The sequence below is a fragment of the Trachymyrmex cornetzi genome, unplaced genomic scaffold (genome assembly GCF_001594075.2).
Source record: "Trachymyrmex cornetzi isolate Tcor2-1 unplaced genomic scaffold, Tcor1.1 scaffold67, whole genome shotgun sequence".
NCBI lineage: Eukaryota > Metazoa > Arthropoda > Insecta > Hymenoptera > Formicidae > Trachymyrmex > Trachymyrmex cornetzi.
The window spans coordinates 1,663,972-1,689,926 of record NW_017299992.1 but is presented as its reverse complement, the minus strand read 5'-3'; the positions used below and the strand labels follow the sequence as shown (position 1 = coordinate 1,689,926).

General features: G+C 33.8%; 1 protein-coding gene across 1 annotated transcript in view; it reads left to right on the top strand.

Annotated features, from left to right (window-relative positions):
- Window positions 1–553: 553 nt before the first annotated feature.
- The window catches only part of LOC108767356 (uncharacterized), a 160,276-nt gene continuing 134,874 nt past the window's right edge, over window positions 554–25,955 (top strand). The window contains exons 1-3 of the mRNA XM_018517202.1: window positions 554–1,299; window positions 1,423–2,466; window positions 2,596–3,379. Of these exons, the coding sequence (XP_018372704.1) occupies window positions 3,354–3,379 (26 nt within the window). The 5' untranslated portion in view covers window positions 554–1,299; window positions 1,423–2,466; window positions 2,596–3,353. The remainder of the gene's footprint in view (window positions 1,300–1,422; window positions 2,467–2,595; window positions 3,380–25,955) is intronic.

Below are 25,955 nucleotides of genomic sequence, written 5' to 3'. Positions count from 1 at the left end.
GGCGCCGCGTCCTCTCTCTCTCTCTCTCTCTCCTCCTTCCCTCGCGCCCGCGCTTTCTCCACTCGGCGGGAAGTTACGTTCGAGACGAGGGCAGACGAGGGTACGATGCGTCGCGCGGCTGCGACGCCGCGCCGTTCGCAGTGAGAATTTTCCTCGGATGACTTCGGACCCCTAAAAGTGCTTCATGTTCTGACTCCACGATACTGTCATTCTGTCCGAATCAGGTATCTATTTACCGAGAAAGAAGAAGACTCCGAGAACAGAATCTCAATTGTGTCACGAATCTCGCGTTTCGCGATATAGTGCGTGAAGTGAGCCGAGAAAGGAGAAACATCGAGTCGAAAATCGAATCGCGGCGGATATATCATCTATCGTTCGGCGCGTTCATCGATACGTTTCATCGACGCGAGAACGCTTCTTTGGCCCCCGCGGAGGCTCCTTGCGCTCCTGCCATAATTCAGATTAAACTGACCGTTCGTCATACGAGAAATTCGTATTAGAGGTCAGAAAGAAGACCTCTCGCCTCGTACCGTCGGTGTTACTCCGCGAAATACGCGCGGGCCGCGTCGCGGCGCGTTGCGACTTGCATCACGAGTTGCGAGTTGCGAGCGGGGCCCCCGTCTAACAAGTAACAGTACTTCCTCGCGCTCAGTGGAATAAAGCCTCTTTCCGTGGAACGGGACCCACCGCGCTCTCGGCTCTCGGCTCTCCGCCGTGCTGCGCCGGCTCCGCTCACCTCGCGCGCCGCGATCGTCCCCTCTCGCTCGCGCACCCTCGTCGTCCCGTGCTATCGTCCGCGAAGTAGTCTGGCCGGTCGGGCACGAGGGAGCCTCTCGTGAAACCAGTCCTCGCGTATATACGCCGATATACGCGTATATACGCGTACGCGCCGGTCGCTCCACACGTTACGGACCAGAAGAGGCTTTTGCCTTACGGCGCCAAGTGCTCTCCGGCTCCAGTGCGCGCCTTCCGCACCTGCTCCGCGATATACGAATATACGAGGATTTTCGGCGGCCGGCAGGAGGCAGGAGGAACGATCGAACGGTCCGGCGAGAGACGAGATCGTCGAGGGGATCAAGAGAGAGATCTGTGAGTTTAACGTCGGACAATCTCCCGGGTTTCGATCGTGCGACATTGAGGTGGGATTGACAAATCGATCGCACGAGGAAGAGGAAGAAGGAAGGAAGGAAGAATCGTATCCTGCCCGCCATATTTCGTTGCTTTTTGAAACGCCCGCGGAAAATCGAGGGAGGGCGACAGGTGTCCGTTTCGTCGGTGCCAACTGCATCACTTTTTAAGGTGTTGGCTGTCTCTCTTTGTAACTCCCGAAACGCGCCCCGATCGACCACGAGTCCTATATTTCCTCGTGGAGGCTTACCTTGGTTTTTCGGAAATTCATGGTACTGTAACTTGTCTTTGTAGGTTGGAAATTTACTAAGGGAATACGGAGAAGACCACGAGGAGCACATTGATTGTGTCTCAGAGATCAACTTACGATTTTAAAATAATACAAATATACGACAATCATTTATCCGAGGACTGTCATTAGCATCTCATTATCGCAAAAAGTTGGCTGTATTGTCTTCGTCTGGAGGAAGGAGCCCCAATTGAATGAAGATTAATTTATACCGATCTTAAAACAACAAATATTCGACAATCATTTATCCAAAGACTGTCATTAGCATCTCAGAGAAGCTGGTTTGTCTTCATTCGGAGGAAGGAGCTACAATTGAGAGAAGACGAAGATTAATTTACGCCGATTATAAAACAGCAAATATTCGACAATCATTTATCCGAAGACTCTCTCTCTCTCTCTCCCTCTCTCTCTCTTTCTGTCTCTTTCTGTCTCGTCAGTAATTTATTATTATCGCAAAAAGCTGACTGTGTTGTCTTAATCTGAAAAGACAGGAGCCATAATTAAAAAAAGATCAATTCACGCCGATCCTAAAACAACAAACATTCAACACTTAATTATCCGAGGACTGTCATTAGCAACTCATTATTGTCGCCAGAAGATTGCATTATCTTCGTCTGGAGGCGGAATTGGCAGGCCACAATTAAAAGAAGATGAGCAAAACGGTTTATGCGTAAAGTTCGGCGACGGGCGTGAATTTGAAAAATCGACGTCGGGATATTCGGTTGCTCGGACTCGACGCGGAGCGGTCGACGTTTGATCGTCGAAACGTATCGGAAAGCAGGTTAGCGATCCCATCTCGTTAGCGGGTTGCTCGCGCGATGCTCGCGTCGGCGCGTGACGCCCGTGTCTCGCCGTCCTCGCCGACCGGCGCCGCGTGCGCGATTCCGTGCTCACCGTGCCGATTTCCGGCGGATAGAGCGAGCGAGGAAGTCGATACGGGGAGATCAGCGGCCGTTCCGGAAAGGAACCTGGATTCCTGAAAAGGATCTCCCTGGGAAGCAAAAAAAAGAGAGTAAGAGGAACGGAGTTACATGGTATATATATTTAAGGTATATTTAGAAAAAAGTAATTTAATGATATCATTATAAGAAAGTAATACGAAATCGAGATAGAGAGTCCTCCAAGAATATTAACTGTGGACAAACCATACGGTTAGCTGATATATTTGGAGTCTATAGTTTCGGTGGATGCCATTCACGCTTACGCGCGGATTTGGAAGGATTACATGCAGCAACGAGGAGAGCGGGAAGTGCGAATGGACCTCCGCAAAATCAGAGGTTAACCGGGGAGAAAGAGGAAAAGGTAGAGGAAGATATAGAGGACGGGTTGCGAGGCCTTTCGCCGCTCGCGACCTAAGTTTCTCGGTCGTCCGCGAGTCCCACTGATCTAATTCGCGGCGCTCTTTTACACCTCGCGGTGCTCCGGTGAAGGTGTCGATCGTCGGTCAACTACTTCCGTTCAAAAGGAGAAGGTTCCTAAGCGTCCGAAAGAAAATCATCCTGGTGCTCGTAAGGAAACGCAGGAGAGACTTAATAATTTAACTTGTATAATTTACTTAAATGCTAAAATAATAGGAAACCTCGAAAAGTCGACAGCAACGCGAAGGTGTGACCTCCCTGTGGTGTTTTAATTTTGCGACCGTGATTTTCGCGAGATGTTAATGTGATCCAAGTGCGTGCGAGGATATTTCGCCGATTCTTCTACGTTTTGCCAGTGAGTTTTCGATACTTATTAATAATAACCGTACAATTGTTCCGCGTATCGACGAACTTCTCGCCAGTGTTTCGAATCCCGCGGCTGATTACCGAGTGTGACGAATCGCAGGGAAGCAGCTGTGAGCGGAGCGAAGAGGAAGGAGGCAGACAAATCGCGCGGATAGGAGACGGACGGTGAAAGAAGATACCATTTGGAGCGGAAGACAGGACGTTCATCGAAGATGAAGACCACACAACGAGCTCTAAGGTGAGTCTCTCTCTCTCCGCATGAAAGCCCTAAAGAATAGTCCGTTTATCCGCAATCGTTTACCGTATTCGCGCTGCATGCTTAACGATAACAGTATGTACAGGCGTACCTGTTCGTAACGAAGGCCGTTGTTCTGCCGCCATAATGAGCCGCACGTGCCGTTGTAAAATACGGGAGAACCGACACGCGGCTGGATTCCGGCCTCTCACGAGTGGTGAACGCATGCTGATCTTTCATTTAGCAAGCTGTTTCGAGCGATACGTTTTCCTCATTGCTGGAGATCTCTCGAAAGTCTCTTTGAAACCGCGATTAAAATGACCAGATTTCTAAACTGAAACACGAAGGTTTCAGGTCGAATTGCTCGGAGTTATTCTCGCTTGAGAAGCAAACACGAGAGAGAGAGAGAGAGAGAGAGAGAGAGAGAGAGAAATATTTTTATAAACTGAAATTATCATTCGTGTAGTTTCGACTTGAGAAAGAAACAAATTTAAATTTTATACAGTATTACGTATATATAAATATATAGAATTGAGTAATATTTATCTTCTAGTTACGTTTGTTTCAGAGTCGAAGAATATTAAAATATGTATATTTTCTTGACGATGAACACGAATAATTTATCGTGAGGCACACGCCTCTCTCGTGTTACGCTCTATCAACTACAGAAATCGCTTTCGATTCTTATCACATTGACTTGAAGTCTAAATGGAGAAGACAGCGTTAATAATTAACAAATCCGAGATGATTTACCAATGTTGCATGCCTGCCAATCTTATGTGCATGCGATAAGGATAATAACGTATAGCGCGTCAAGAGGTTCATTTTGATAATTATTTATTTTCGTTAAAATAAACTAGCCACGCCATAGTAATTGGCCGCCAATCAAAGTAATTACGTGCTGCTATATAGCTATAATGTTCGCGAAACGACTCGACGCCTATGGGGCTTATACATTACTTTTTGTTACCATATGTAGGACTCGGGACGCTTCTCTCTTTCTCTCTCTTTCTTTCTCATTGCGCAAGTTAATTTAAGCACGTTTAAAACGACCGGTCGATCGCTTCGCGACTACCTTCAGCCACTTTTATATCCTGAACGTTTATTTCGCCGTATATCTCACCGTCGATCATTTTGCTTTTCCTCGGCGACGATACCATCATAGAGAGATATAAATGTCGATCGTTCATAAAGCAAACGCCAATGACGATAAAGCGTAGTTTAATACCTTAGATGTGCCAACGATAATAATCTTGTATCCTTGTGAGAATCATAATTTTATCGTGAAAAATAAGGGAAAAAGGTGCAGTTGGAATAACAATTTTTAAGTTGATGGAAAAAGAGAAATATATACATCATATGTGTATTTATATGATTAATGAGTTAATCATTGCACGGATTTTCATAAATGGAATATACACATATCGAGGTATAGAGAGCAATGTCATTCATTTCCGAGTAATTATCTGACAAAATATTTTTATTTTGATAAACGATTAATATCGACTTGTATTATTCGAACATCATCTTCGCTGAGTATGATAAGCACATTTAAAGTTCCTCGATGCTAAACTAGGGTAATTGTCCCTATTAATGTGTCTTTTAGCCAACTTGCTTATTACTGAATTAATTATTAAATATTGTAGCTTTAATTTTATCTGCTTGCAATCAATGTGGGATTTTCAACTATTTCTTTTTCTTATAATATTTCTTTAATCTAAAAAATGTTAATACTTTATAATATTTTTGACAAAAATAAAAAACATATTTTTGTCCCTATTAGTGAGTCCTCCAAGCGGCGATGGTCCTATTAATGTGCCCCCAATTTGTGTGCCTATCCACATTTGACTCATTTTAACATTAGTTACTAAAACAGGTAATCAATTTAAGCTATAATTGTTTAAGTTAATATTACATAAATTATTATTTCAATTATATTTATTTTAATGTACACTTATAACACAACGTTCTCAGCTCTAATATAGGGCACATTAATAAGGACAAGTTTAAAATCTTGCGGTACGTATTACTAGATTCACATAAATTCCTCATATCTTTTGAAAAATATTTAAAATACTTTAATACTCAAAAAATAAAATATTATCTTCGGTATCGTATGCATTAATAATTTAACTTAACAAGAAAAAATATTTTTTCTTATTTATTCGGGCTAATTTTCTTTATGACTTATCGAAATACAAAAGCACCCTAATAGGGACAGGCATAGTAATTGGGATAGTTACCCTACGAATATTCTGAGAAATAGCATTTTGTTCTTAGAGAGAGAGAGAGAGAGAAAATTTAATATTGTTATTCGCGAAGAGATTTGCAAATCAGTAAAGTCGAATATTTTATTTTTATAAAGCTGACACTTTATTTAAAATTTTTTTTTAATTTTGATGTATAAATCGTAAAATTTTAGTTCTGTCAGGCGTTTTAAAAAGTTAAAAAGAATTAGGCGATTAAATGTGAAAAATAATAATCTAAATAATAATAAATAAATTTAAAATTGATATTCACATCTTTAGGTACATTTAAGTTAAACGAAAATTAGCGATAATTTTTTTATTTCAATAAGAATCAATATAAATTATGATAGAAGTTTTGAGTCGTTATTTAGAATTCAAAAGAATATGACAGATTTTTGGAAATTATTTTTAATCTGGGGAAACTTGGAAATTTTTTTGACGAACAAAAAAGTCATTGGAAATATTGGTTTTTATTTCGAATAATGCTAATAAGAGAAATTTTTTTGAAATTTATTAGAAACTTGTTAGACTTTATAGTTAATGAATTAGAATTTCAAGTTAGCAATATGTTGAAAATAATGGATGGAATTCAGATTATTTAGCTGAAACAGATCGATCGTATTACGAAATGTTCTTTTTTATTTAATTACGTGTCACGTTGAAATTACATACAAATGCGCACCGTTTGATGATACACCTACAATGTTGTTATTAATAAACATAATATCATACCAAATATAACCTTGCAATACCAAGGCTATTATTTAACGCTACGTCGGCGAAATTCAACGCGGATCAGAATCAGCTCTACATAAATTTGGCGAGTTCAGCTTTCATTGTTGCAAATACTAAACAATCATTTCTCTATATGTACTCATTAAAACGAAAATACGATTAGCGTACTTATGAACATCGAAAATTGAATTCACTAATAATTTTGTTCTAAATATTAGAATATTAATAAAAATTAACGATAGAATTATTGAGTTGTTATTGTAATACTATTCAAATACTTAATATGAATGCTTTTCTTGACAATATTCATTTGTCTAATATGACATAAATATACTTGAAATTTTTATTATTTCTCATAGTAACAATTACATAATAATTAATATAATAATTTTATTAACAATAAAATGTAAAAAATAATTACATATAATAATATGTAATATAATATGTAATGTAAATAAAAGTATAATAGCATCAAAATTCTATGTGCATCATTGTTAATAATTGTACAGGGAGGAGACAAAACTTACGGTATAACCAGCATTCTATTTTAATGATCCAACAAAATTATTTTCAGATCTATATTTAACTAAATTTTTAGATACTTTAGTAAATCATTTTTTCCGTGTGTGTGTATAATATATTTGTTTTCATCCTATATTTAGGCAATATTTGGATAATATTATATAACTTTTAGCCAATAATTTATCTTTCGGTGCAATTTCTCATATTTCTATTCGTCGTCACTTTGATTCTGGTTCTCGATGAGATTCGTCGGATACAATTCGGGTAAAAAGTAGCGATCGAGAATTGCCAGAGCGTGAAGCACGGATACGATACGACAAACGCCCCTGCGGGCTAGCAGTATGTATGCGTATATACGTATAGATGGAAATGTTACGCTTCCCCGCTCCGCTGTCGGTGGCTTTGCATCGAAAATGTCAGGTGGCGGATGACGACTCTGGCTTCAACACAACTCGACTCGATCGTTCTCGTTTGACTCGCGGCTGCAACACGCGAGACATCTGCGGCAAATTGAAATGCTAATTTGAAAGGCACCCCTGGTTTCCCTCCTTCGTCCAGTAAATTCTGCCTCTATTTTTTGTAAATATTTGCCACCGCGAGAAACAAGACGGACTTTCCCAAGCGCGGCCCGATATTTTGCGGTCAATATCGTAAAAGCCGTGTGGTTTGCATCAGATCGAAAATCTATATTTAGGTAAAATAAAACTGTTTGCTATTATTATTTTCTTTGCAATGTTTGTATAATGCTCCGTTTTGATGCAGTTGATGCTCTGAGCGATGTTTTTACACAAATGAACTGGTTATTTGAAAAAATTTCAACGCTTATCATGGTTTTATGGAGATTTTGTTTTTATTTTTTTAATGTATTGTTCTAGATAGAAATCCCATATATATATATGTTGTAGCGTTAATTTTTAAAAGTATAAAAAAAATAAATCCGGAAAGATAAATGTTTTTATTGCGTCAAATACTAGTTTTTTGATAATATATTATATAATTATATATAATACTATACGTTTAATGAAAATTATTTCATTGGACGTATAATATCATAGATTTATATAATTGATTGTAATGTAAAATAATACCTTCGATAATACGTTATTTATATAACATTTCATGTTTGATACATGAAATATGCAACTTTTTATACATATAATATATATGTAGTTGCATATTTAACTTTATATAGATATACAATATATTATATACTATATCACTTTTAAAACCTATACACGTGAGTTTCCTTATTATTATTATTATAATCATGTTATTTACGTAGGAAGTGGCTGCATTTCTCTTTCTAGCTCCTTTCTAAATAAATTAATATTTTTTTTATTAGGATAAATATGTCATAAAGTAAAGGAATAATGCAACGATTAGCGGACAATAATAGTGATTTTGTAAATTGGAAAGTGATGTTTTAACAATCGATTTGAAGGCAAGATCGATTCATCAGCGAGAATTAGAAAGTAAGAAAAATGTTGAGTAAGAATGACAGGAGTCGCAACGATTAATGAGCAAAGCTGAAAAGGCAGTCTTAAAAAAAAAAACGACGAATCTTCTTAATCTTCGTGCCGCGAAGAAGCTCCTGCGGTTTCTATATCCACTCGTGCACGATGGAATCTCTTTTCACGGAACTTTCCATCGCAATTGTATTGTAGTTTGTTTCCCGAGATAATAAAGTTAATATCGTGAAACGCGTCATTACTTCCGTACTCAAACTGTTTTCCGTGAAAAGTGACGAAGCACACGTTATAGATATTGTTAATATTGAATCCTATTTAACGCGTTATTGCACTGAGAGAAAAATGTACTAAACTGTAATAAATACTTGTTTGAATAGTACTAGCTGAATATTTACTAAATGCAAACGTATATATTTATTTAATTGATACAAGAACCGTCAATTTAATTTATCTCTATTATTTTTTTTATTTAATAAATGTTCATTTACGTGTAAGTGAATGTTAAATTATTACTGTTCAAACAAATATTTGTGAAAGTTTTAGTACATTTTTTCCTCGGTATATATTAACGCGGAATAAAGTAGAAATTTTGAGCGATCTCTCCGAGATATTCGTACTCAGGACATATACAATTCTAGCAACCCTCTTTTAAAGACAAAAAATTTAAAATAACCTTAATTTATTGTTGATTATGTTAATAGTTGTTTTTCATACAAGCCCAGCATTCTTTGACATTATCATGTATACAGACCGCAGAATGCGTTTATACTTTATTTTATCATAGGAGAAAATTCTATTCGCTTTATGTTTTGCGGTCACTTTCTCGAGTATTTGTGAAATGACACATATCATTGTTTGTTTAAAAATATTTGTTATACATTTGATGCCAACATATTTGTGTGCTATTTTAATGTAAAGCAATATATTATATTTATTTAGTAACGCAAGGTGTTTGAATTGAGCATGCCAATATTAATACATTACAACAATTAATCAAATAAATTTACCAATTTACTTATTAACGACAATATGATTTCATATGCAATGTGGATCAGGTTTATTGAGCTGAAATGAGCGAAATATAATACTGATCGCTATTAAATTAATATTAATTTTGCCTATCATATATAATTATCGGAAAAAGATACGTCCGATGAGATACGTTTACGAAAATGCAGAATGCATGTACACGATAATGTTAATTAATATTAGAATTGATACTTATCCAAGCAACCTACTTTTCAAACGTAACATTCTGCATTATCTTTCTTTACATGAGGTTACATAAAAATATTTGCGTTTATTTTTATTATAAATTTGTTTTTAGATGATAACAGATCTCTTTTGAAGGTAAAAGTTGACTTTAGAAAGTGATTTTAATTTAAAATATAATAGTAATAAGGCTCAATTTTAACTTAAATTATCATAGAGTTTAATAAGTTGCATTCGGTTTTTACTAAAAAGAGTGAGAGATAGAGATAAAGAGAGGAGGGAGGATAATTAAGACAAATTGAAGTAGTAATCTAAATAGCTCATGTTATTTGAATAAAAATTAATTTATGACTGAACATATATATCATTTCTCGGCTGCATAGAGTTTTTATTTCTCGCGTTTCGCATGGGAATGTGTTAGTTTTCTCTTGACACGGTATCTTTATAACGAAGAGGAGACAGTAACACCTAATTAAGTAGTCGTCCCTAATTAACGCGAGAATGGGCAGACTATTGTGGGATCGATTGCGAGATTATAATTGCTATAGTGGCAACTTTCTTTCCTTATTTCGAGAAAATGTAGCCTCCTAGAAGTCGCGACGACAGCTTCTTTGCTTCTGTCTTTCGCGCTCGCATGCACACCGATGAAAGATGTAATTAAGGCGTTTCAATTAGGATCAGTCGGCCATTGTACCTCCATGGAGATCGAGAAAGATTTTCCATCGAGTTTCAGGACCTGAGAAAACACTCTATAATTAATCATAAAAAACTGATACTAATCACTGATACATTCACTAGCAAGATTAGGTACACGAGAGAGATCGCGTTCCATTTTCTCTTTGCCACGTTTAATTTTTGAGCTTTTACGATTTTCTATTTGTTTTAATTAAGAAAAAATCTGCACATGCGCGGATGGTTAAAATGTAGTTGATAATGAAAATTAATTTGGAATTCTTGCAATAGTCATTGATATTGATACGAGCAATTTATTTATTTATACACAACTAAATAATAAGTTTGGTATTAATTCGACATTTTTAAGGTACGCAGTAATTTAACAATAAATTAAAAGTTATTCTGAAATTAGTAATTCTTCGATATTAATAATCTATTAATATCATTATATCATTGTTTAGTACTTTTTTCCCTTTTCTTTTATATAATCTTCAGATATACCTACATATAGTTTAATTAATTTTAATTAAGAAATGTAATTTATCAAATTAATTTTAGTTTAAGAATTTATAAATATGTTTCTTTTATTCTGATGTTAAAAGGCTATATATATTTATTTTATTAGTCGGGATAACGAAATGAAATTGTAGCAAAGTCTTTATTTAGGATTATTTTAAAATGACCCCTTTAGTAAGTTAATTCAAATTTGCAATTACTATGATCGTGAAAATTGTATATGTAAGTAAATGATATCGTCATTAGATCAGGTCAATTAGTAGCATGTACAATGCAGAAATCCATGAAGCGAAACTTTGTTAAATTAGTGAATAGTAAATGATACAAACTAAAGCTATCTATTTGAGTTTCTGTAAACTGATTACAGATTTTGTGTTCTGATGTATATCTTGATTAATATCTGTTTGTAGTTACATAACTTCACGGATAGTCTATGCAACAAAATCAATTTACATCAGATACATGTACATGATATATTGTAGAAGAACTACCTGCCATTCATTTTTGACAAATTTTAATTTTCAAATTTGTTAACATTTTCAATAATATTAAAAAAAATATCTTGTAATATAATATTAGTCAAAAATCTCAGTTTGTGTATTTCGAAAAAATGTATTTCAAAATTTCTTTATTTCGAATTAAACTAAAATAATTAATATGATTTTTTTTTATTATTTTATAATTGCGTCCGTGAAAATCTTTCTTTACTATTTACAATCCGGATGTACTATGGAAAAACCTGGAATTTTCAGGAAATTTTATGTTAAAAATCACGGAATTTTACGGAATTTTATCAATACTCAAGGAAATTTTTATAATTTTATTTTTAAATTTAAATTCTATTTCTTTCTGAAAACATTTTTTCTTTGATCATTTTTTCTTGATAATACAAAATGTCGATAATCAGTTGGCAATAAATATCGCGTATATTCTCGCATATTTCGCCTTCCCTTTTTGCACTATCTTCATAGCTCCAATTGGAGCGAAAAATAATAGATATAGTTTCGTGGAATCAATATCTTCTATTAATTTTTTTAATACACAGTTTGTTTGCGTTGCTTGCACGTAAATTTATTTCAAAGGTGCATTAAAAAGTTCTCTAATCTTACCTAGAATCTTTAACAAAATAGCTGAAAAAATATCTGAAGAGAGAAATTCTCAGGAATTTTTAAATAAAATTTCAGTAAACTTTCTGACAATTTAGAAGATATTTACAATAAAAAGAATTTAACTTTTTTAAATCAAAGAAAGAGAGAGAGATTCCATTGTACATTATTAAAAATAAAAAAATTTAAGATCGTACTCATGCACCGAAACAATAAATATTTGCGTATGATAATATTTTTGTTAATTTATCAAATTGTTGCAACTGATAATAATAGCAATAATATTAATATAGCAAAAATGTAACAAACCCTTTATCTTATAGGCTTGTAATCTTTTTATAAAGAAACAGGCGCATAAAGAAACGTTATCTTACGTAGCAGCGAATGGTATCGACTGTACGTACGAAGTCTATAAAAAAAAGTAATGCCATTGTTTATCGAACCGGACTTCGTATCGAGCTTGGCGATATCAGCAGGATGCAGGATAAGTGTGCTAAAACACGTGTGCGCGCACGCGCGATAACATTGTTTTCACATCGCATTTAAAACCATATGATTTTTACGGTTCCGTCCACGGACGAATTAATATCTGAGTCACGGATGACTCACGTATCTTCTGACTGGATACCTTTTGGCAAAGGAATCACGTACGGCGAGATTCGTGTTTGCACTTGCGCAAATTCTGCGACGATACTGCAGAACGTTTAACACGATCGCGTCGCTATATAAGCTTCTTTGTCTTCGTTTATCTTCCTCGTGCACGTCGCATCAACGGTGATGAGAGTTTCATTGCTACACGACGAATTTTGTCTAGGATAGTCAGACGGAGGCGAGAAACAAAAGAAGCTTGTTATTTATTTGAAGCTTAGACGTTGCTGCGATCCTTTTTCTTTCTTATCTGTCGCACACACGGAACTTAATTTTGTTAGGTCGACGACACGAGTCTCCTTTTCGGATGGAAACAGAAAGAGATGAAGATAATTTTTTGATAGTCATAATCGAATTTCTGAATTACTTTCACTGCACATCTCTTGTATATGTATATTTATATAACAGAATGATACAAATTAATAAAAATAAGATTTTTATTTTTATTATCCGGAAAAAATTAATTTTTTTAATACAATTTTACTTTTTACAAAAATTTAGAAAAATTAAGTATATTATAGTAAAATGTTTGAATTTTTAAACTTTTCAAGTATAATACTTTGTAATACTCTTAAAATAAAAAAGATATTATTTATATATAAAGTCCGATACATAAATCTCTAATGTGAGAATTACATCATGTTTAAATTTAAGATATTTATTAAAAACTATTATAATGTACTGCAAAGATTTATTTGATTGCATTTTGAACAGACAGAGATTTTTATACAATTTAATATTGAACAGATTGTAAACTGTTAAGGTTTTATTTCTTCGAAATTCATCCATGCAGATCCATGGAAATGGAGACATTTTTCATTTTTCCAATGAGCTATAAATAACGAACAAGATTCGATGTTGCGACAAGTACAAAACTCTAGCAAGGCGGTAGCACGCGAATAAAACAGTAGCGAAGAGACGAGAATGGCGTTGAAAAATTTAAAGAATCCGATTCATGAAATATTTTCAGCTCGCATTATTCTGAATAAAAACGAGAATGTTAAAAACACATATAAACCCATTTATATACAGCTACAGTTTCTTCTAACTTTAATGTCTGATTTTTTATATTAAAGAATTGTATAGTATAGAGTCAAAGCAAATATTATTAAATATCGATAAAGTGATTTTAATTTGAAAGATTTATTTTTACAATTAGATATAAAATCTCATTTGTTAAGTCTTATTAAATTTCAATTGTCTGTTGAATAAATATTAAATATGTATATTTTAAATGTATTTTTCTAACTAAGCGATTTATATTTTTCTCATAATTTCAAATATATTCATGTTTGAATGATTAATAAATAATAAAATCAGTGAATTTTTTATATTTTTTGAAGATAAGATCTGTTAATGTAAATTATTAAATGATTTATATTTTTGATATAATATTTAATTAAATAAAAATAATGAATACTGTAAGAGCAAACCTCTGAAGCAAACTCGCGCGTTATAATTATAATACATCCGGGTACGTATAATATCGATCTTGTCGATCGTTCTACGCTACAATGCCACATAACAATCGATTATACCCGCTAGTTCCGGATTGCCTCGTATATTCCATAATTCTACGCACATATACGAATGTGGGTAATACATTTGTTTCGGAGCTCGGAATAAAACAACACGGAATACATAATTTATATATGAAACAGTACAATATAATTTTTCATATTAACATTTTTTTCAGTTAATGCTATGTATCGTTGGACATGAAAAATGTATGTGTAAAACAGATAATATATAAGAAAATATATTATTTAAAGAAAGAGAGATAATATATGAGATAAGGCAACTCAAGTTCAGTTGAGAAATTGGAAAAATGTATACTAAATTATAAGGCTGCATAGAATCCTATTTCTGAGCAATAAGGATATTGTCAAATCGCTTTTATAGGTCAAGTGAAATCTATGATCCTTGTACCTCGTATGTGTATCGCATCCCTGAGTGCAACATGATTCATGACTCACAATAATGCGAACAAACGGATCTTGTTAAGTGTTTAAAGGGATTCCAAAGATGCTATACATACAAGTGGAAATATGGCGACGGTGATATGTACGCACGGGCCTATCGGCGATTCGATTGCCGGATCAGCCTTGACACACTCGTATAGCCGCGTAACGACAAAACGTTACGTGGTTGACCGGTGTCGTGAGTTGTGATCGTTTGCGGGTGATTGTGCGATGATTTACTTAGGCTCGATTTTTCATTTATTGCTGGTTAACTTGTGATTAGGCTTAACCTGATGATAATGTTACAATTATATTTTTCTGTCTATAGTTGATCAGTGAATTGATAATTTTATAGTATGAGAATAACTTTGAAGTTTCCACAAAACCCCAAAACTAGTAATTTAGTGTTTAGTTATAACTAGAAAAAAAACACAATTTTTACATTATTATTAAATTAAGCGAAATTAAATTTAATTCATAAGTTAATTAAATAATGATAAATTTCCTTAACAAATTTAATGATTTCAATTTTTCTTCGATATTGGACGAGTTTTTTTTTTTTTTTTTTTTCGAAAATTGTAGAGTAACTTTGATCAGCTCTTTTCGATAAAATTCTGATTAAATTCGAGACCTGGGATTATAAATATTCTAGTAAAAGTTTAAATGTTTCAATCACTAACATTTTGTTTTAAATAATTTTTTAAATAATTGATTGTGGAAGATAAAAGTATATTTTCTTTTCTTATAAGCAATTCCAAAACGATAATTTTTTAGTAATATCGTAGTTGTAACAAATGAACGATATATGATTTATTCGAAACATACTGAGAAAAGAAATTGTTCAGTTGACTAAATTAATTTAATTCGTCTTTATTTCTTTTGATGAAGAATGTATGTAATTTAATCAAATGAATAATTTTTCTTAGTATAATGGAACTTATTTACAACACGTTCGGTTACATGCGCTTTATTTACTTCTTCCATGATGAAAATTTCAAACTCAATCGAGAATAATAGAACGTGATGTAAAATGTATCCTTTCAAAGATGCGTATAACTCCGTTTCTTTTTCGCGAAGGAGCTTTAAAAATAGTATGTATACACTGCCATTACGCTGGTACTCCTGTCGCTCGGAATCCAATTCAGCGAACCGTAACGACGTACCTGACTTTGAGTGTTCAAACGCGTGACGTCGCGATCCGCGCAACACCTTATATCGTACTACATTATCGCTTCAGGCATAGACAGGATGCGATGTATATGCAAGTACAGGGTAACTCTACGCCGAATTGCCGAGCTAAAGAAACAGGCCATTCTCGCGTAGCGTGTACACAATGCGAATAAGAAGTTCGAATTTATGCGTATAACAACGCGATCCGAAAATAACTGATGTTTCAAATTTTATAATCCCTTGACGGGAATGTCGATTAATGTTGCAGCGCGATTTTCCTGTTTTTTCAAGAGAGAAATCTATAAATACCTTTGTTTTTGATATTTAGTTTCTCCATGAATTTAGGAGACTTTACATATTTACAATATGTAAAACCAGTCTCTCTCTCTCTCTCTCTCTCTCTCTTGAATAAAAGGAACGCACTAAAAATAGATCCATATCGCATCGTTTTATCTTACGGGGAGAAGTAAGATGCAGTTGCATAGAAATTACGACGTCTTATGCTCGCCGCGACTCGAGGATGTGCTCGCTTGCGTCATATCTAGCGAATTTTTAATCGCTCCGAGTTGCATGAGCTTTTCACAAGACACTACTTGCATAGCATACGGAATACGAGACCGTGAGTTTTACGCCTTCCGTTGGCAAGGAGACACGGGGCTTCCCATAATCTGCATATCGGGTGTCTATCCGGCACGTGCGAAAAAGTTCAGACGATGGGGCGCGCGCATGCTTGCGACTTTGCGCACACTCTCACTTTATTCCAAACGAGAATCGCATACGTGCCGGAAACTACGTATATCCGTAGTCACGACTCTGGCAGCGATCCACGAATCGATACAAACGTCCGTATGTAACGTTATACATACAGGAAACGCATGAAGGAGTGGGGAATCTCATTCTATGGTAGAATTTTATATCTGAAATAATTTTCGGTGACATATTTTCTGAATTGACTCGATATTTAAATTTTTACATATTTGAAACTCTAATAAATTATTTTATAAAAGGAATGCGTGTTTAATTTCATATTATTATTTTTCCAGTTAAAAGGAAGCGGGAACTCTAATCAGAACTATTGTATCTAAAAATTGATTTTTAAAAAATTTTTAATATTTTTTGGATTTTTCCAAATTTTTTTTTATGCATCAGGAGGTATTCTCTCTAGGTATTCACTAAATAAAGCTATTTAGCCGCTCAGAACTATTCGATCTTGAATTTCGATAAGAAGTTAGCACCCCATTTTTTAAAAATTATTTAAAAATAGTTATTAAGCGGAACTCTTGTTATAAATTATAGAGAACACTCTTCGTCTGGACAAAAGGAAACGGGAACTCTAATCAGAACTATGGAATTTCAATATTGGGGTGCTAACTTAACATACGCCAGTTAATATATAACTGTGTATAGAGGTACTTATTCGCGACATATTCCCCGAATTGGGACTCGATATTTGAACTTTCAGGTACATATTTGAAAATCTACACTGAAAAAAATTATTTTATAAAAGAAATGGGTGTACGATTTTATATTATTTTTTTCAGTTATATTAATTGAAAAAATAATAATGTGAAACCATACGCATTTCTTGTATTGTGTACATATTATAGAGATACTTATTCATACCTATTTATTACAAGAGACATTATTTATTTTAAATTTAAATTATTATTACAAGAAATTTTATTTTAAATTCATTTAATAGATAGTTTTAATTTAATTAACTGTCATTTTGAATTTATTAATAATTTACAAATAAATAAATGCTAAACAAGAGATCCCCCCCCCCCCATTTACGTAATTCATAACTCTATTTATTCAAAAGCGATAATGTTAAAGTATTATATCAGAGAGTATTAAATCAAAATATTAAATCATATATTATTAATTTCTATATAATTTTAATGTTTAATTTAATATTTTATTATATGACAATAGATTTCTCTATAATTGTTATTATAATATTAAATATATATTTACAGATAGCAGTTTTGATAATTTTATTGTAAATCTTTAGATAATTCCAACTAAGTTTGCTTCGAAAAAATGCTTAAGTATGTTCTATATTTCGTTAATTACAATATACTATATGTATATTACTGATTGCTTTTGAATGTACTAGCTGTCACACAGTTTAGCCATTCCATGCATTAATGATAAACGTGAACAGAAATATACAAAGCCAAAATTCTATAATTAACCCGCGCTTTACCTTTCCCATTCAGCAACCAAATGCGTAACTACTACCTCGCGATTAATTTTACTACACAGGGAAGAATAGGTCATTTTTTGGACTTTATAAAATAGTACGTTAATTTTTATATAAACTCTTTCTATTAATGAAATAAAATATTTTGCGGAAACAGGATCCGCTAAACTTGAAACCCTCAGGGAACGTTACATTTTTTTGGCTGTACTTAGAAAATTAATGACGTTTCATATGTATAGATCCATAAAAGGTCCTGTAAACATTTAAGTTTTATTTGCGTTATTCCATGGAACATGTCAGGAACATTTTCGCCTTAAATATGCCATTTGGAAGATCGCAAAAGAAACGTGACGTGGAAATAACGTTTTGTGTAAAACACTTTCTGTGCAACTTATAAAAACATTGCCTCAACGTTACATATACAATGTTTCTAAAACATTCATTTTGATTTAAAATCCATCTATGAATAGAATAAGAGGCACAACATTATGAAATTTTTCCTGTTCTAATGAAATGATTTTTTGAAGGCAATTACATTTTTTTACGAATAAAAAGGGCTCGCCTTGAAATTTAGAAAATTATTTTACAATTGCAACATTGTCTTGGAAAAAAAACTTTTTTATATTTTTCGTAAAGTTTTAAGATTACCTTATAAACAAAAGTTTAAAGTGTCCAAATTCACGTTACATAAATGTTACAATTTGAATGATAAATTTAACGTAAATCAAACAGATCATTTCTTGTTCTTGAGAAACATTATAGAAACATTTCTGGAATTAAAACTGTAACGTCCCTAACATCGCAGGCAAGTTTTGCAAATGTCGCAGAAGAACAGTGTTGTAAATGTGACGTCGCATGTATATGGTAATCGATTTAGGATATTTCTGGTTCCTGAGACGTAAAAATATTTATATACGACAAAACGCGTAACGTCGGTTACCTATAACGCAACGTTACAAAAACATTGTTGAAACACAATTTTGTTTAGCGGGGGTTGACTCTTACGCAGGAGATTTTTCTGTATACACCGTAACCTGAGTGCATCGCCATTACGCATATCTTGCGTGCAATTCGTCGCACGCAACACACAATGCATCGCGTGTCGTTTCGCGTGCCGATTTTATTTCCGCGTAAACGAGACATTGCGGTGCATTTTGCCAATCGCGATCGTCTTTCACTGATTCCGTCGAAATATGTTCTTATTCTCGAGCTTATTTCCCATGGGAGACAGTCAAGACGAAACAAAACGGAACTTCGCTGAGTTTCTCATCGAAGTGCAGGATCCAACGCGTGTATTATACGCTGCATGTTGCGAGGTAGAAACCCGAAACCGCCGATCGATCCACTGCATGCTCGTCCCGATGCCTTGTTTAGAGTTTCCAGCGCGGTAGTAATTACTGACGGGATCGCGAAACCGGGCGAGAGGTGGCTTCTTCTTCGAGCTCCATCGAACTCTTGTTCGACTCCGGTCAGGGCCGTGCAAACGTTAGGAACTATGCATCTTGAGACGTTCCAGCACCCAACACAAACACAGTTTGGCATTTTATTAAAACAAATGGTATAAATAAAATTTAGTAAAAAAATACTTAATCAGATTAGGTACTAAATCTAATTTTATTTTAAAACATTTTTTGGATCAGTTTTGTCTTTAATCCAATCTAATTTTGCACTCAAATCTTGCGAACGTCCGAGAAAAATTAAACGAGAATTAATTTAATAATACAAGGCTCAATTAGAATCACGACTAAATTGGTAAAAAAGAGGAGCTATGTGAATCAAACTAAATTTTAAAACAATGTTATGCAATAAACAAAATATTTCGACTTTTGTTATGTCCTTTTCAATGTTAAAACAAATTCATATACATGATAATTGAAATATATAGTACATGATAAATGTGTAATAAAACGATCGGCCATTAAATAAACTATGAAATATAACTGGTTAACAATGTAAAGAATTTTTTAATGCAATTCGTTCAACAATCTATTAATTTGTAATTAATTCTTGCGCTTAGATGAACCATCGTATAACATAAAGGTCAACAGATATACATACGCGAAACTAATATTATTTCGTCGTTGATATGTGGGTCATAAATTACTCTTGAGACTTTTATACAAAACAATTGTCAACTGTAATAAGTAATCTCTTTTCCGTCCAACAATAACGATGTTGTTGGATTATCAAGTATCTCATAATATGAACAATAAACTAAGTAATATTTGAATTTATCATATATATGAATTCATTTTAAACATTAAAAAGGACCTAATAAAGGTCATCAAGATAAGATTATTTTAAAGATACGTACGAACAGCTTTGACTCGTAGCTCCCTGTATTTGTATCAATAAAACGAAAAGTTATTTAATACATATATAGTGAAAAAAATTATTTAATAATATGTCTGTAAAGAGGAAGAGAGTGACCTATTTGAATCGCAGTTTATTTCGCCTGTACAGTTAAGGTATCCCTGATGTTAGCAGGTAAGGAGATTAGGGGGCTTGGAGCAAGCCAACCAACAGGCTTTCGGCAAGATCAATCGCCACGAAAGGTTTTTTCGCTCCTCGCGATTCTTTTTTTTTATTTTTTTAGTTTCGCTCATCTCTTCTCTACCTCATTTCGGTCTACCTGGAACTTTATATGCGCGCGAATCCGCAGGCCGCGTCAAAGCCACGCGCGTTAGCCGACAAACCGACTTGTTGTAGCTCGTTTCATCTTGATACTTTGTGTTCCAACAGCAAAACCGCAACGACGAGTCAATTAAGGTCCTCGATACCTATATCAAATATGCCGGGATACGATGTCAGAATTGAGAAAGGTGCACAAGAAAACGAATAGCTCCTTCTTTTCACATGCAGTCTATATTTACCTTGAAAAATTAATGAATTCTTCACGCACACACAAAACCGCCCACAAAATTACGGCGAAATAAGAACAATATGCCAACTCTTGAATTCGTCACATTGAAATCGTGAGAATAGTTGGACTGTTTCAAACTGTTTGAAATCTGTTTTATCACTAAACTTATCACTTTTTATTTTGCTAAATTGTAATTGCCTATTTCTGTTTGTATTACTGTAATAACAAACAGAATTTTTTTTCTCTTGCAATGCATATATTATTTTTATTGTGTAAAACTGAACTGCAAAAACGATTTTTTCTGTGTATCATGCATTTTTAATCAAACTTATAACGAGTTTGAATTGACGCAAAATTGTTTTTGCACATCAACAAATTTCAATTAATACAAATTAATTACACTTATGTGTATTGGATTTAAAAAAATTTAAATTGATCTCAATATCACTCAAAATATTTTTGCAATACGTTAAAATAAATTATTTCATCCCTTGAGAAAGATAATTAATTTATTATTATTATTTAATAGTTTTGAAATTTTTTTTTATATAGCAACGGTTTCCAAACCCCCGCAAATTTCTGAGATTTTTCATATATAGACGTTTTATTATTACATGATGGGGCAAGAATTACCCGTGTGAAGTAGGCCTCCAACTTTTGAAAAAGTTAACTTCCTATAGCTCATTCAATTGCTTACTATTTGCACATCTCAATTTTTTGTATGCATACTTCTGGTAAAATTATTTTTAATAACTTTTTTACCAGAAGTGTATAAACAAAAATGCGAAATGTGCAAATGGTAAGCAATTGAATGAGCTCTATAGAAAGTTAATATTTTCATAATGAGAGCCAACTTTACACGGGTGCAAAAATTAAATGTTCATACAAACACGTACAGGTTTGATTAGGAGAAAATATACGTGTAATTATACCATGTCGGGCATCATATATCTTAGAAAAGTCTCCGAGATGGAGAGTTAAAATGAACCATCGTTATTTTTAAATGTGACGAAAATCGGTGATTTTACAACAATTAAAGTGTTAATCGCAACCATAAATTTCTCTCAAAAAAATTAACGATGCCGTTATACCGAGAGTTAATTGGAATTCGAAAAGCTTCATACAGCGTAAAAGACACGCAACCTCGCGCGTTAACACAAAATCGCGCAGGACGTCCAGGCGTTCGCACGCGAAACGGCACGGCGAGACCTCTCGCCTCTTCGAAATTTTCTTTCCATCTTTCACACGCTCCTGAGACTCCCAACCGCCGTTTCTTCTTTTCGTGTCTCTGCCTTCCGTGTCTCTCCCGCGAGCAATAACGAAAACAACGCGCGTGATCGACGTCCCATCGACCGGGCAGAAAGGATGAGAGGAAGAAAACGAAAGAGTAGAAACCGACCCCCCTGAAGGCACGTGTTGCTTCTTCGGACCCCCGCATTTCTCTCTTCTTCGTCTTCCCTATTTCCGTTCGCCACCCCGTCGTTTCAGAGGGAAGAGTTTCGCGGAGATCATCTACAATTTAAATACATAGATGCTCCACACGCGCATTTGCGTACCCGCGCGAACTTTTTCATATCTCCTCTTCCTCTTCCTCCTCTGCTGCCTCTTGCTTCGTTTATGCGCACGTGAAATTCAATGCAAATTTATTCATGCGTCGTCTATTAGACCGGTGTAAGATTCCCCCCGTGTAGTTTCTACCAGCGCGTAGAAATATCTCTTCTGATATTATTAGGAAATCTTGACTCTATGCAACTTTTGTTAGGCTGATATAAATCATTTACTTGCTTGCAATAAGTTAATGCTTATCGCAAGCTATGCAAATGGATGTATCGTAGATAAAGTTGGCATGAAATATTATTTCAATAATATCGCGGAAACATTAATTTTTTTTTAAATAGTTATCGCAAATGAATATTCATTTTTAATTATATTTTTTATATTTATTTTTTATTTAATTTATTTAATTTAATTTAATTTAATTTTAATTTTTATTTTAGTAGACAGTTTTATACTTAATTTTTTTATGTATAATTATTTCTTAAGAAAATTAATGAAATTAAAATGGGACATAAAATTGTTTCCCAATAATGCGATGTGCAGATAAAAAAATAACGTGTATGCTTATGTATATCGTAATGACTTTCTTAGTTCATGTTTGATCGATAAGATCGATTGACCCGTTTCTAGGAAAATAACACTGTCCAATAGAAATGATAAGTCGGTCAGCTAGACGTGAATTACGCTCCATGAATAAGTTATTCACAATCTGATAGTTTATACTTATATTAAAATAAATTTTATGATTAATTGAATAAGGTTAATTTGAAAAAGACAGCAAAAGTAAATATATAATATTTAACTAAATACTTATAAATCATACTATCATCACTACCTATACACGAGAAAAATATTATGTAAATAATTTACATATGATTGATTATTTTGCGATATTACGATATTTGCGATACACACACGGGAGATATTCAATATATAATTTTTCCCGTTAATTTTATCAATATCGAAAATTAAATTTTATTATTAAGATATACTTTCTCTAAATAGACTAAATAGACTAAAAGTACTTAAAAGCAAATTCGTAATTTTACGCGATATGTTTATAATGATCGTTGCACTGTCGCTTTTGCACGCCATTTCTGTTGTCGCCGAAGAAATCTCGCAAACCCGTAGACCGCACATTAAAATTCGCCACGCATTAAAGACGTCACGTCGCGAAATACTCTTCTCATTACCCGCGTACGAAATTTGTCTTCCGTAGAGTCTCTCCGACGGATCATATTTCGAGAAAACAACATGAGCAATAGGATCCTGTTGTTGCTGGTCGGAGTCGAAGGTCGATCTTAATGAGGACCCGTGACCGTAGTGCACGTAAAAGTGATATACAGCCAAGAGGAATTGCTTTTAATTGCTCTTCGGCGGCGGCGGTTGCTGAGTCGTCTCTTTCTTCTACTTCTTTGGACTTTATTTTCGATTCTTTCCTCCTCTCTGTTCACTTCGCGCCAATTAAATCCTCATTGAAATTCATATCTACGCAAAAAGATTGTTTTCCGCATTTATAATATATAAAATGTTTTTGTTCATAATAAATTCAGAGTCGATTTTCTTTAGTTCAAATTTTTATGAATAATAAAAAAATAAAGAATAAGTTCGTAGAAATATTTGATTTTTTGTTCAACATTAAACATTTTTTTTCATTGGATTTAATAATAATGATTTTGATAACAAAAACTTGATTTGAAATTAGTTAAGCAAAAGAATAGTCTTGTTATTATATGTATATCCATATTAGCCATATGGCTGATGATACTCGTATGCATCGGCTAATTAGCACTCAGCACGTTTATAAATACTATATACGTTCATTTCCGCAGCTTCCGAATATTTTATCATATGTATCGATTTTTATGGTGAATATTTTAGCGGTCATACAGCGTGTATATCTTTTTCCATCGACGTAAATCGAAGTTATAGTAGACGTTCATTATTACATATACTGGAATTCTTTTCTTTCTTTTTCTAAGACGCTCTTTTATGTTTTACCTCCTGTTTTATATTTAAATTTATTCAGGAAATATTAAATTTATCAATATGATATTTAGATATTTTTGTTTATTTATGAAGATACATTCGAAATTCACAGACTTTGTACTTATACGGTTTGCAAGAAAGTCATAAAAAGATTTTAATGCGAGAAAGAGAAGATTCAGATAATATTCTGACAATTCTCTTGACATATCTCTTGAAATTATCTTGCTTCTTCAAACACTGTATTACAAAATATACCTTGCATCGTTCGGCCACGCAATAGAGATGCATTCACTATACAATCTTCCGCTTTTCTCTAGTTATAACAAAGTCTTTGCGTGAGTCGTATATTTTTCGCGTTTTCTTATGCTCCTTGATTTTTTCCCGGTTTGAATCGACGGGACACGAGCGTGTCAATCGATTATCGTACTCGCAACGGTGACTATGCAGGTGTCGTGATTGATCAAAGCTGCGCAGGATGCGTCGGTCGTGTAAGAAGTTCGCAACAAGCGACACTGTTGCACCCTTGTGGTGTAATATTTTTGTATTATCGCGTTCACAATTGCTTGTCGACGGATATGTCAAGTTTCTTTCTAGCGGAATCACTTCTTAGGATTCGTTAAAAATGGAAGCTTATGTGGGCTCTTTAGTAATAACTGTACGTTATAGAGAACTGTAATTTTGCGCGGTGTTTTACTCGCTTTTATTTTTCAACAATGCCATTTTAGAGCACCGTGAGATAATATCATGCCTCATTTTACATTACCGAGGAATTTGCGTAACATCTACTAGCGTGCTTTCTACTACATTTCTGTAATAAAAGATCGAGTTGCATGAAATTAAATATGAAAATAAAACAGAAAAAATTTTTTTAAATATTCATAATTTTATGAATATTCATTTTTTTAAATTTAAATTCTTATATATTTTATTAATCGTGTGTGTGTGTGTGTGTGTGAAAACATATATTAAATTGTTACAGTTACTTGAAGCTTATTAGTCAATAAATACATTATATATAATTATGCCCGTATAATCGAGAGGACCTTTTCTCAGTATTGATCTCCGATGCATTTGGCACGATTTTATGGCGAAAGTAGAAATTTGCACGAAAGAGAAAGAGAACAAGCCCGGCTCTGAAAAACTTCCATTTGCCCTGGGGATAGGAAACTCCGACAAGCACATAATGACGATCCTACTGTGAGAAGCACAGCGATGAGTTGTGACAAACAAAAGGGAAAAGCAAAAGAAGAGGTTGACGAAAGGGATGTGGAGGATTCACGATTATTGGAAATGAGAGCGAGCGGAAAATTTCAACGACCTAGACTAGAGAATGCATCCGAAAAATGGTAATACAGAATGGAATGACGAAGTAATATTTTTGATATTGACGTGGTATTTTTTTATGTTTAAATATAGTTACGAAATTAATTGTATGGACAATACGCCAATTATATCAATGACTTTTCCAGATTACTTTTCAAACTAGTGTAACGACACTAGTTTCATAATCAGTTGTCCAAATGTTAGTCTAATTAAGTAAAAAAAACACTATTTTAATTAAGAGAAAGCCTATTTGATCAAAGTAGATATTAATGTTAATAAGAATCTAAAAAGCAAATAATTTATTAAGCAAAAAATATAAATATAAGTATAAACCATCATATATAAACTACTAATGCCATAATGACGTCTGTCTAGTTG